The sequence below is a fragment of the Sceloporus undulatus genome, chromosome 6 (assembly GCF_019175285.1).
Source record: "Sceloporus undulatus isolate JIND9_A2432 ecotype Alabama chromosome 6, SceUnd_v1.1, whole genome shotgun sequence".
Taxonomy (NCBI): Eukaryota; Metazoa; Chordata; class Lepidosauria; order Squamata; family Phrynosomatidae; genus Sceloporus; species Sceloporus undulatus.
Genome location: NC_056527.1, coordinates 36,378,567 through 36,391,833, shown reverse-complemented (window position 1 = coordinate 36,391,833; position 13,267 = coordinate 36,378,567). Strand labels below are relative to the sequence as shown.

The 13,267-nt window shown below is 38.1% G+C and overlaps 1 protein-coding gene across 4 annotated transcripts in view; it reads left to right on the top strand.

The window, feature by feature from the left end:
- ETV1 (ETS variant transcription factor 1) overlaps positions 1–13,267 on the top strand; it is a 95,206-nt gene that overhangs the window by 14,622 nt on the left and 67,317 nt on the right. For 2 of the 4 annotated variants that reach the window (XM_042476254.1, XM_042476257.1), the window contains one exon: positions 46–99. The exons of the other annotated variants lie outside the window; for them this stretch is intronic. In XM_042476254.1, the coding sequence (XP_042332188.1) occupies positions 46–99 (54 nt within the window). The remainder of the gene's footprint in view (positions 1–45; positions 100–13,267) is intronic. 4 annotated transcript variants of the gene reach the window in all.

The window sequence follows — 13,267 nt, the reverse complement described above, 5'->3', positions numbered from 1 at the left end:
TAATTTTTCTTTCTTTCTGTTTCTTTCCCCCCACCCAATTTTCAGCTCAGGTACCTGACAATGATGAGCAGTTTGTACCAGACTACCAGGCCGAGAGTTGTAAGTATAGTATGACTCACCACCTTTCTTTACTCTTTTTTTTTCTTTTTCAAGGAAAACGTTTTCAATGTCTACCTTTGTTTAGCTGGCGGTCACATGGCTGTTGTGGCTAACAGTCCATGACATCACCATAAAAACACATGAAGAAAATAACTGCTGAATTGCAGCCAGGAAAAGTGGTTTGGCTGAAGCTGGTACTCTTGGTTTTTTTCTGTGTATGTGCATGTCTGTAGCGTCTGGTGGTGAGGAGTTGGTTTTCAGGGGGTTGAAGGTAATGACGTGTTCTTTTAACAAAATGAGCAACATCATTTGAAAGCTTGACCTGGTTTCCTAAAATAGGGGAGAGCAACTGTGGTGTTCTAAGTGTCCTTAGATCACAACTCCTTATGTTGCAGCCTTACAACATCTGAAAGGCCAAACTTGTCCACAATTGCTCTAGTGACGCCTGTCATTGCTCCAATAGGAACACCATTAGTCCTATTTTGTCAAGGCATGTCTCTATTTATTGCATGACAAATTAAGTGGCTGCTAGAGTGCTGTGGAGATGGACAAAAGTGGGGGAAAATGTGTGGGACATCCATGGTCATCACATTATTTTAAGAGTCATGAAAGACCTATTTTTGATGGTAAAGTATTGAGGCAGAATCTAAAGTTACAACTGGGACCTTGCCACTGCCAGGTCTTTTTCTGCTGAGATAAAGTTAATAATTATATTTACTCCTCCCAAATTTTATGTGCAGAAACAAATTGGAATAGCAGTTTAAATTTTTATCAAGACTTGCAATAGTGGTGTTATTATTTTGGTCACACTCCTCTGGATACTCTCCAGCTTGTCAACATCTTTTTTGAATTGTGGTGCCCAGAACTGGACACAGTATTTCAGGTGAGTTCTGACCAAAGCAAAATAGAGTGGCACTATTATTTTCCTTGATCTAGACACCATATTCCTATTGATGCAGCTTAGAATCACATTTGCTTTTAAGCTGTTGCATTTCATAGGTTTTCTTGGTTGCTATCACACTGCAAATCCAGCTGCTAAAATTGGGCTGTAGAACATAAATACTTTTTATAATGGACTCGGTTATCTTAGTGATTGTCATGTTTATTTTATTTCTGAATAATATGTCTTTTTAATTTAATGACGTTGCTGCCCATAGTAGGGCTAGTTCATACGGCTGGTTAATGCTCATTGATTTAATCCTTCTCGTTGTTTATAACCTTTATCACTGCTGATACAGATTGGTAAAGCTGCCATATGATGATAGTGTGATCAAAATTTGGATAAACTGAAAGCGTGAGTCAGGAATTACAAATCGTTCCTTCATGCTGCAGCAGTTCACTTGTGCCTTTGCTTTTTCATCACAGCACCTGCTGTAAAAGCAAACAGATGTTTCCTGTCTGTACCTATAACCTTGAATTTCTAGGATCTCTTTGCTGACCTGCATACAAGTTCTTCCTAGTCCACTTTTTTACCTTCCATCTTGAGAGTTATATGATATTAAAACTTAGGCCTTTATATCTGTGTTTCTTATTAATCCCAACATTAATAAAACAGTGGAAACATTTCAGTATAGATAGGTGAAAATTTCATTTCAATTTGTTCATGATAGGAATTTAACAAAATCCATACATTTCTCCTTACTTTTTTTACTTAGAAAAAAATTTTGAGATTTTAAAAAATATGAATATGGGAGAATCGGAAATGGAAAAAAATCATCTAACCAAATCAAGGCTTTGAGTTCTTAGTTCCTAAAAATCTAGCTCAGAATGTATGTACAGTCAGCCCTCCATTATATGGGGGATCCGTTCTGGACTCCCCCATGTAAGGGAAAACTGCGTATTCTTGCGCCCCATTGTAAACAATGGGGTGCGTGCATGCAGCATGGCATGTGTGCCACAGGTGCAGGCACCGTTCATTTAATTGTAGCGTGGCTTCAGTGTAAGCTGAAAGCCACATAAACGAAGCCCACATATGGTGCAGACTGACTGTACGTTCAGCCATGTTAGTGAGGAATTAGAGTTGTCACCACTTTTATTTGAAAGACTGCTCATCTTTGGCGTTTCTATGGCAGTGTGAGTGCAATATTGTCCTCTTCATGCTGTTAATGGCTGTACCTGTTGACTATGTCATTAAAAAAAAATGGGGGAGATTTTTTTTTTTGCCAAAAATCTGAAATTTCTTCCTGGAAAGAATCTGAGACTAAAAAAATTTAGTGTGGTAGAAAGTGAAGCTGATCTGCCATCCCTATTTCCCAATAAGGGATTTATTTTATTTTATTTTTTATTACCTGAAGTACTAACCATTGCTTCAGGAAACAATAATATTATGCTATGATATAATAGGCGATAATAGAGAACATGTACTAACAGTAAATGTGTCAAGGCCTTTCTTTCTATGTTTTCAGAACATTCACATTTACACATGAAATTTGACTGCATAGAATGTTTGTTCTGGAAGTAAGTCACTGCCATTTGTATTATGTCCAATGTGTAAGTTTGCTTTTATGGCATTAATTCCAAGAAGAAGAAAATCTAGAATATTATCTACAAAATGTACTACAAAATGCAACTCACAGAGCCAGATAAGTTGATTCATTCCCATTATAAGCTAAAATGAGCTTTGACCTCGAGAATAAGTTTCTAAGAATTTGAAAACATAACACCAGTCTATTGCCATAAGGGAAAGGATGTAGTGAACACTTGTATGATGCTGTTGAAAAGAGAAGCCTGGAGCTTACAAACAGCTACTTCTAGGACTACACTTCCCAGAACCTCCATATAGCATTACCCCTATACAGGCTGGGGGATTCTGGCAGTTGGAGTACAGTGATATTTTGTGCCCAAACAGTTCATGCCTAGTTTTTGAGGACCACTGTTGACATGACAACTTTGGGTCCTCTTAATCTTCCATGATCACTAGCAAATTCTGTTGCCATTTTTATTTTGTGACTGATTTTTGTGGTAAAAGAGTCACTACTAGTAGCTTTTTTCCACTTTATATGGTGACGGGGTTTTATGAATGTACATTCTTGCAGTGAATTCTCAAATTACTAGGTACTGAAAACAGCTACAAGTGGTCTTTTCTGTACATGTTAATGTGATATTTTGTTTTTTTTTGTGTGTGTGCTATGCAAGAACACTGTAACATGGCAAAAAGTAGACTTCCACATCATATACATAGTCTTACACACATCAAAAGTTGGTATTTCTTTTTAAACAGTGTATTCTTCCTCGAAGTGAAAATATAATATTTCAGCAATAAGTGGGCCGTGATTCTATGGCATACCTAATCTCTTGTCAGATTTTTGTTGTTGACTGTTGTCAAGTTGACTTTGACTTACGACAACTCTATAAATAGGAGACCTCCAAGTCATTCTCAGGAATCACTCCATAAAGCAAACAGGAGAATTCCAGCCAGTTAACCTGGTCTTCTTTTTCTAAACCAACTTCATTGATAATATTCCACTGTTTCAGCAGACAATACAAACAATTTTTCATTTCATTAAATAAGTTATCGATTTAAAAATGTAATGTACCTGTTAATTTTTAATATTAAGCCAATGTTAAAAATGATTTTAAACAGATAACAGTGGGAAAAAAGTGTCATGTCATGCCACGTTATGCAGTATAGTTATATATATAGGATAATTTTCCAAGCAAGATGTTTTAATTGCCACTTCGTATGTTTGCTTATTTTGAGGCTGCTCTTGCAGTATGATTGTGTAATTTTTTTTTTTTAAAAAAACATGCTATATGTGATCTTTTATGGGGCTGGAGCATTGAACCCACTCAATTCAGTGACTTGTATTGGGGTGAAAAATGTGATTTGGAGCATTCATAAAATATTTCTCCTGGGGTGCAAATTCTGCTGGTACCCTGGTGTGTTTTCAGATAAAAGACTTCTCATTCTAGAAGAAAAGGGCATTGTAAAGTTAGTCAGTCCTCCCCGCTCCCCCCCCCCCCAAAGGTTTTATGCTGTTGTGGAAAGGTTACAAATGGAAGATGATAGAATTCAAAGACATAGCCATGTTAGTTTGGAAAAACAGCATGCAAGGAGACCTTTTTGCACCTTTGAGACTGAAAGAAAGAAGCTGGTAGCATGAGCTTCTGTAGACTTGAATCTACATCTTCAGTTGATGAAAGCTCATGCTACCAGCTTCTTTCTTTCAGTTAGTCTCAAAGGTGCTATGACAAGATCCTTTTGCAAATGTAAGATGGAGTTGTCTAGACTGCTGCAAAATTTGGTGAATGAGGTGATAGCACAATGGCACCTTACTTTGCAGTACTATAGTCTCTACTTTGCCAATGATTGTTACAAAAGAAGTCAATGATTCTTAGGAAAAGGCTATGAACTGTGAATAAAAAATTCTGTGGCATATTGGCAGGGTTTCTTGAGTCAATGCTTCCCCTTGAACATAAATGCCCTGACTTAGCGAAATGCATTTTGTACAAATAATTTCCACTCTCATTGGTGGGATTTGAACTTCTTTGGAAGGGCTTGACATGCATAATTTGGGCTGCTTTGCATATCCTCATGAGCTTGAATGTGCACAGATACAGGTACATGAAGACACTGATACACACTCTCTTTTGATTGGGATTTTCGTGTTTTCTTACTATTATTGTAGCTCAAATCTCTTTAGCTACAATTTATTCAGTACTGTTAAATGAGCATTTATTTGTTTGTTTTCCTTGTGTTCGCTTTCTGAAGTAAAGGTCAGGCAAGCTTCCTGTGGAGTTAATCCGGCAAAGGCCAACATAGATTTAGTTATGTACATTACACCCATGAGCTCTGTAAAAATATCACTTATAACTAAAACTTCTGAGTAATTTTCAGTGGCAAGCCCAGGGCATACCTATTGGTAAATTATACAGATTTTTTTTTCTAAGTGAAGATCTATGTTTTCACATTGTTTAATTAAAATCACAAAATGTGCTTATGATTTTGCTCTGTGGGACAAATGAAAGCCAAAAAGAAATAATAATAATAATAATAATAATAATAATAATAATAATAATTTTTATTTGTATTTCCCACTTCTCCCAAGGATCAAAGTGGGATTACATCATTAAAAATACAGTACAATACAAGTATGAACTATAAAATACTAGCACTGAATTAAACATTCCTATTAGTTCCTTAAAATATACAAGCAACTATAATCCTGTGAACGTCATCGAGAGTGGAGCATTAGTTATGGTTTTATATAGAATCAGGTGGATATGCCCACCGGAAGAGATCTGTCTTATTACCACCATAGATGCCTTTAAGAAGGCACTTAAGACGGATCTCTTCCGGCGGGCATATCCACCTGATTCTATATAAAACCATAACTAATGCTCCACTCTTGACGACTTTCATAGGATGGTGGTAATAAGACAGATCTCTTCCAGTTGACTATTCCACAATGTGGGGGCTGTGGCTGTGAATGCTCTATGGGAAGTCGATGTTAATCTTGTATTATACTGTTCCAATAAATTCTTCCCAGATGTTCTGAGTGTCCGGGGTGGATTATGTAGGGAGAGGCATTCCTGCAAGTAACTCGGGCCTGAGCCATATAGGGCTTTAAAGGTAATAACCAACATGTTGTACTGCACCCAGAAGCTAATTGGCAGCCAGTGAAGAGGTTTTAACACTGGTATTATATGGTCAAACCTAGATGTATTGGTGACCAGTCTGGCTGCCACATTTTGAACCAATTGAAGCTTCTGAACTTGATACAAGGGTAGCCCCAAGTAGAGCGCATTACAGAAATCTAGATGAGAGATTACCAGTGCATGTACCAGAAAAGAAATGGAAAACTGTGCAGAGTGGATGGAACGAGGTCATGTAACAGACAGGAGAATGTACTATTCCTGGATTGCCAAACAGATCTCATGCTATTTTCTTTTAGTCTATTATTGTTGTTAATTGCTGTTAAGTCAGTTTTGACTTACGATGATCCTATGAATGGGAGACCTATCCTCAACAGCCCTGCTCAGGTCTTGAAGATCCAGGGCCATGGCTTCCTTGATTGGATCTATCCATCTGGAATGCTGTCTTTCTCTTTTCCTACTGCCTTCTATCTTACCAAGCATTATTGTATTTTCTAGTGAGTCATATCTTTTTATGGTATGTCCAAAGTACAACAATCTCAGTTTAGACAAACTTCAAAGGTTGACATGATCAGGAATATGTGTGTGTGTGTGTGTGTGTGTGTGTGTTTTGGGGGGGGGACTAAAACTAATCTTTTAGTAGAACTACTTTGTAGTTCAAAATGGAACAGGCTGAAGCAAATCATATGCGAGAGTGCCTGTTAGTGTACCTGTTTATGTGGAGAGTAAGGTAATGATGCTTCCTTCTCTGAAGGAAAAAGTGGTTGTTGTTTTTGTGTGCCTTCAAGTCGATTCCGACTTATGGCGACTCTAAGGTGAACCTGTCATAGGATTTACTTGTCAAGTTTTTTCAGATGAGGTTTGCCTCTGCCATCCTCTGCGTATGAGAGAGTAAGACTTGCCCAAGTTCACCCAGCGGGTTTCCATGACTGACCTGGGATTTGAACTCTGGTCTCCAAGTGTTCTGGTTCAATGCTCAAGCCGTTACTCGCTGTTGGCCTTTTAATAATTTCCTCTTCTGAGAAAGGGTGCCTCTTTTAATCAGGAAAGTGGGATAAATTTCTACATTGGCCTATTGGTGGGTACATGAGATGAAACCGACTGCAAAATGGGGTAAAGGTGCCTGGTGATTTTTCTGTCTTTCATATCATCATCAGGCCAACTGGCTGTGTTTGTTTCTGTATGTTTTGACTTTGGCACAGTACCCTCTTTAGGGTAGTTTCTGAGGGCTGAGTTAGTCGGACAACTATTCCCATGAGGAACAACAAGTATTCCCTTTCTGAACATGGGAACTGCCTCTGTTGTAAAACATTAGAATTTGTGGTAATGTTAGGGGATGCAGAAGCTTTGTTTGTTTCTTTGGATTTGTGACGAATCTTTCACACATGCAGATTGTTTCATGTTGTTCATAGTGTTTGACCCTTTAGATATTCCAGCTAAGGAATTTAAACAAAAAAGCAAGGGGAGATTCAATGGAGTAGAGGATGAAAGGCTCCTCCTCCTCCTCCTCCACCTTTTTGGCAGATTCTTTTAAGAAAGCTTTTTAAGAACTATCCAAAAGAGAGACATCAATTCAGCTTTTCAGGGGATTCCCTTTTAACGTGACGATAATGCTGTTGGATCAAACTTTCTCATCTACCAGCTTTTGCTTTTCTGAGGATGTTTTCAAACAAAGATAGCACTTCTGTTGTCAGAGGCAAAAGTAAAATAGTAAATAAGTATGACAATAGTGCAGCAAGTATTTTTTTTAAATGTATTTTTTTCAACAATGTATTGCAAGGAATTTCTTAAGGGCAGGGTCCTATATAAATCTGCTTTTTAAAAAATTTCCACTGAGTTCAGTGGAGCTTACTCCTAAGTAAGTAGATGTAGAATTGCAGCCAAAATCACTTCCTGTATGAAGTAGTCATTAGCAGGAATAGATTTTGGCAAAAGCTCTCTTGCTGTTGAGTTAAAATAGCATGAACTTTATTTTTGTGAACACTCAAGCTGCCCTGGTAGTGCAACATCCACAGAGAGAACACACCCTCTCCCCAACTAACCAGGGAGGCTAGAAGAAGGGAAACCTGGAAAATCTCTATTTTGATTTTGATACACTGTTGGCATATGAATTGCCAGCCGGATTCCAGAATCTTGCAGTTCAGAGTCATCGACTCTGTCACTGCTACAATTTGGTGTACAGATTTTGTGTGTTTATGCATACCAGGAATAAATGTAAAAACAGTTAAGAAGAAGAGCCTTGTTAAATCAGATGGAAGGCCTTTCTAGTACTGTAAAGTGTTTCTAAGGGTGCTCTTGTGCAGGCATATTCTTCTGAGGTTGTCGCTCATTGACTTTGCAGTCACCACAGGGCACCTACTCTCTCGTGGCTGTGAGCTGGAGCCATCTTTGGGAGTTGCAGGGAGCACTCATGCATGGATGACAATATACTGCTGTGATCTCATTGCTACCATCTGCAGAAGACCAGAGTATTGTTGGCAGTATGTTTCCTATTTGCTGCTCTGTTCTCTTGGAGACTATTTGGTTTATATAACTTTGGGCAAGCCGGTTATTAAATATCAAGAAACAGAAAAGGACATAGCTCTGAAAACTTATCACTAGCTATGCTACCTGGGGGGAAAGAATGCTGGAGGTTGTAGTTCAAAAAAAGTAACTTCCAAGCTCTGAAAGGACGGAATGTTTTAGGAACAGAGGAAGCTGCCTTTAACAGTGGATGTGTGTGTGGTGTTGTGTGTCCTCAGGTCATTTCCAATTTATGGTGACCCTAAGGCGAACCTTTCATGGGGTTTTCTTGGCAATATTTGTTCAAAGCAGGTTTGCCATTGCCTTCCTCTGAAGCTGAGAGCATGTGACTTGGACAAGGTCACCCACTACAGTAGGCCTATTCAGTCATTCAAAATGGTTGCATGAAGAGGGGCCACAACAGAGATGTGTAGAACTGCCTCACACACAGCATCCTGTCTTTGTGAATTGAGTGCAAAATACCTAAAAGAAATTTCTACAGTCACTAGTAGCTTTTGTGTTATAAGGAGCAGTAATAATGCACAAATCCTGATGATATAAATGCTCATAAGCACATTTACTTCAGTATTAGTAGGTCTGACTCACTGCCTTTCAGAGATGAACCATTGAGGGTAGTTTGTATGTGTGATTCTATCATCCCCTTCATAACGTCACTCTTAATTTCTGCAAAAAGGAGTTATGTGCATCTATTGTCTACTTTATTTCAGGCCCAGTCTACTACTTATTTGCTCCTTGACCTTACGAAAATTCTCTCTCCCTATGATCCTTCATCCTCACACTCCCCCGCTTTCTTTATCTTGTTCTGAAACCTGAGCACAATTGTTTTTGTTAGTTGTTTTAAAAAATTACATTTATGTACTTTTTCTCAGTGAGCTCAAAGCAACCTACTCCCTACTTGACCCTCCCAAGAGTCCTGTGAAGAAGACTAAGGGAGAGTAACTGGCCCCAGGTCATCAAGCCCACCCTTGAGCTGTGAATCTGGATTTTCAAATCCTCTAGCTATTGCACATGAGAGTTATGAAATATCATGGTACGTGCTTGATGTATGCCATCCAGTGTGGATGCATCCTAGTCAGATACATTTCTCTTAATTCATTTTTTACTGACATGAAAAGTCCTTGTTGACTCCTCCTTTCTTCATTTCAGCAGAGGAAAAATATTCTAATAACTAAGTTGCCTTTTCTCTCTTCTTCTGACCTCTATGATTTCATTTTGTGGTTAGCCCCAAGCATTAGTCTGTATTTAGCAGGAGTATTTTTCTTTTCTCTAGAGAATCTTTTTTGGGGGCTTACTTAAATTTGATGAAGCCTATTCCTCATGAATATAGCAAGAGAGAGGGCTTGCCAGTAGGCTCCTTCTAGTCAATAATGCCTTTAATCTGTGGTTGTAGTAGCAACTTGAAAGCTTTATTTTGGTTTTAATAAGAAGATCTTGCTTCTTTTTTTTATCCTGCAGACTGTGGAGATTTTTTTAATATGTAATTCGTAACTCTGAAGGGTAGAAAGACCTTGATATATTTAGCTTCAATATTGATTTGATGCACAACTGGCAGAATATTACTATAAAACTAATGGCTGCTCCCTGCCAATGTATATAGACAACACTGATGCCTAATTGTTTTGGAAACTTTATTTTTTTAAAAAAATGTGACCTTGCTACTCTGAGGTGAACATGCTCTGTTCACTGAAATTGCCACTTTGCCGTTATGGGATAGATGGTCAATATAGGCCCATATCATTTTATGTGAGACACAAAAAAAACCATAGCACAAATAATTGGTTATGTCTTTCTTTAACCTGCTAGGTTCTTTTTTTTGTCCAGGTAAATAGATTACTATTGCTGGGTTTTCCTCACCAGCCAAATTCAATTACCCCCCCCCCCCATAGACACACAAACTGTGGACAGTAGACCCTTGGTATCCAGTGGGGTTTGGTTCCAGGGCCCCCTGTGGATACAAAAATCCATGGATGCTGAAGTCCTGGTAAATACAGTGGCATAGTAAAATGATGTTCCTTAAATAGACTGGCAAAATCAAGGTTTGCTTTCTGGAATGTATATATTTTGAAAATATTTTCAAGCCATGGATGATTGAATCCTTGGATAAAGAATCTGTGGATGTGGAGGGTCAACTGTACTGCAGATTTAAATTTTGGTTCATGTGAAGATTATTATTATGTGCTTGAAAAAAATGAGAGGAGGTGAATTTATGGGTCCTGGGCTTAATTCTGCAGAGATTGACTTGTCACTTCTGCTTCTTTAAAGCAGTTTTATGGGCCCAGAAGGGATTCAGTATATGGATGGGAAACATATGGTAGGAAAGGTCTAGTAAACTGAATTACATGTTAATGCTCACCAGCCTCATTTACTTCGCATTTCCTTGCTCCTACTTTGTCATATGAGTTGCCACAAAAAAATGTGTATGCGGGTCTGTCTGGCCCAAAGTACCCATGTAGTGGCAAGTGAAGTTCTCACTAACAGAAACAGTTTCTCCTGTACATGGCTAATAATCAGTAATCTTTAGTTTATCTAACTTTTTACAAAAATGTTGAAAGGGAGATGTGATTTACTTACAGTGTGGTATGCCAGATTCAGCTACATGTCTTTGCAAACCAACCACTTGCCATCCCACTTATTTATCAGTGCAAAACATATTAACATATGTGAAGTCGAAGGCTTTCATGGCTGGCAGCCACAGTTTGTGTGTGTGTGTGTGTGTGTGTGTTTTCGGGCTATGTGGCCATGTTCTAGAAGAGTTTCTTCCTGACGTTTCGCCAGCATCTGTGGCTGGCATCTTCAGAAGATGCCAGCCACAGATGCTGGTGAAACTTCAGGAAGAAACTCTTCTAGAACATGGCCACATAGCCCAAAAACCCACAAAAAACTATATTTACATATGCTGCTAAAGTGCTCTTTGCTTCAATTGTAATTGTCCCTCATTCTTGGTGTCATTGAAATCAAGTTTAAAGACGATAAACAGCATTCCATCCAAGCGTGAGTTCTTTTGAGCAAGAAATTATGAGTTCTTCGCATAATTATTATGAGAGTTCAGTTCAGATGTACTCTTATGCCAGAAACAAAATGTATTTTGAAGGATTTTGGTATGGAGGTGGGGACTCAGGTATGAAGGCTAATTCATGCATCCTTCCACCCTTACCCTTTCTTGTACCATTCCATGAAATTAATCTGTTGCCCATTTATTATAGGATTTCCCCATACTATTTCTTCATGTTGTGCAGGCATTTTTGAAGCCAATTGAAAATAAAAACAATGGGCTTTTTCGTGTGTTGACAGGAGGTTTCAGGAGATCTTCCTGTTTGTGTTGCATATATACTTCTACCATCAGCAAACAGGTTCTGCAGCCTTTCAAAAATCTTCAGAACCAATTGACCAAAGAAGACTGTGGACAAGGAAACATTCCCCTTTTTCCAGCATGGGAGAACAAGAGAATTAGTTCAGGAATCAGCTTAACTGGCAAACAATAGTGCAAAGGGTTCCTCAGTGCAATGTCCTTGTCCTGTATTTGCCCCAGAGTTTGAAAAAGTTCCTTTTTGGGGGGATTATGTCTTCCAGTACCCCTCAGCCAAGCACATTCAGTTGTAGTTCAAAAAACAACTTGCCCAAGTTCTGATTTGTTCACTAAAGCTACAGATGGAAAATACCAGGTAATGACAGTGTAAAAAAGAAAAAGAAGGAGTGATCAGCATCACAATTGCAAGGTGTTTTACAAAAATATGAATGAAACAAGCAGTGAAAATGAAACATATCTATCTGTTTGTCTTACCTGTTTTCTCCATCATGTACAAATATATGGGAGGGGAGAAAATATGGAAGCATTAAGCAGAATAGAAAATAAAATAGGGTAAAAGCATAAAAACAAGCCTTTTTGGAAAGGTTTTTAATGAAGAATTTTATGAGATAAAAGAACAGGCAGCATCTTGTAGTAATTTAAAGCAAAGAAGAATGCAAAGTATCTTTTTGAGATTCAAAATCATGCACTTATATTTTCTGTATGTGCATGTGTACTTTTATAAATGAAAACTACCTTTTAATCTTCTGTCTTGCTACTACACCTACTTAGTACCTGCACCACAGTCTGCTTGTGCAAGGTTATAAGAAATGATAAAGAGGGATTGATATTCCTTAGCTATATTGAATTGAAGAAGAGATGGATCATGCAATCCTGGCTTTGGAAGCTAACCTTTTAATACCTCTATTATATGTCCTTATGCGAACAACAGATTGCTTTTCTTTTCCCCCTCTTCAAAGTCTTCAGTATCCTTTAATTGGAGTATTTTCCTGTCCCTTATTACAGCTGTGGGAAGTGTATGCAGTTTATCGACATAAGTAATGGCTCTGTCATAACATGAACTAAGCATATGCTGTTCATTAGATTAGACATGGTTAGTACTTACATTTGGAAGAGCAGTGTAATTAATTGGGGTTTGACTTCGGAAATCATAGCTGCTTTTAAATAAAATAACCTACAGTTTGATTGCAAGTGTGCCTAAAGGTGAAAGCTTGAATATTATTTTACATTCCACAAATGGAACTTTGCCAAAGAGCACCAAATGTTTTTTAAAAGAATATTGCGCTATACTTTCTAATATATGTGTGTGCATATGTGTGTACACACACACACACACACACACACACACACACACACACACACAGAGAGAGAGAGAGAGAGAGAGAGAGAGAGAATGAGAAACAGACTACTTTTTCCTTTCTCACCCCCTGTCCATCTCCTGCCTCACAGGATTGTTGTGAAGGTAAAGATAATGGTTACTGGAGAGGAGAATGATGTAAACCTTCTTGAATTCACTGGGGGAAGCATGAGATTTAAATGTAAGAAACAATAACAAACATTTGGGTCATTTTTTTTTTCTGGATTAACATGATTGGTACCAGTTACTTCTACACTCATAAAGGCACATTCTTTTAAATACATAAAAGTGTTGCTGAGGCTCTTCTCCCCACCCTTTCCGTTTATATTCTTTCAGGGTGACACATTCTGTCTTTTCTGATAAGCACATAGGAAATGGGCATAAAC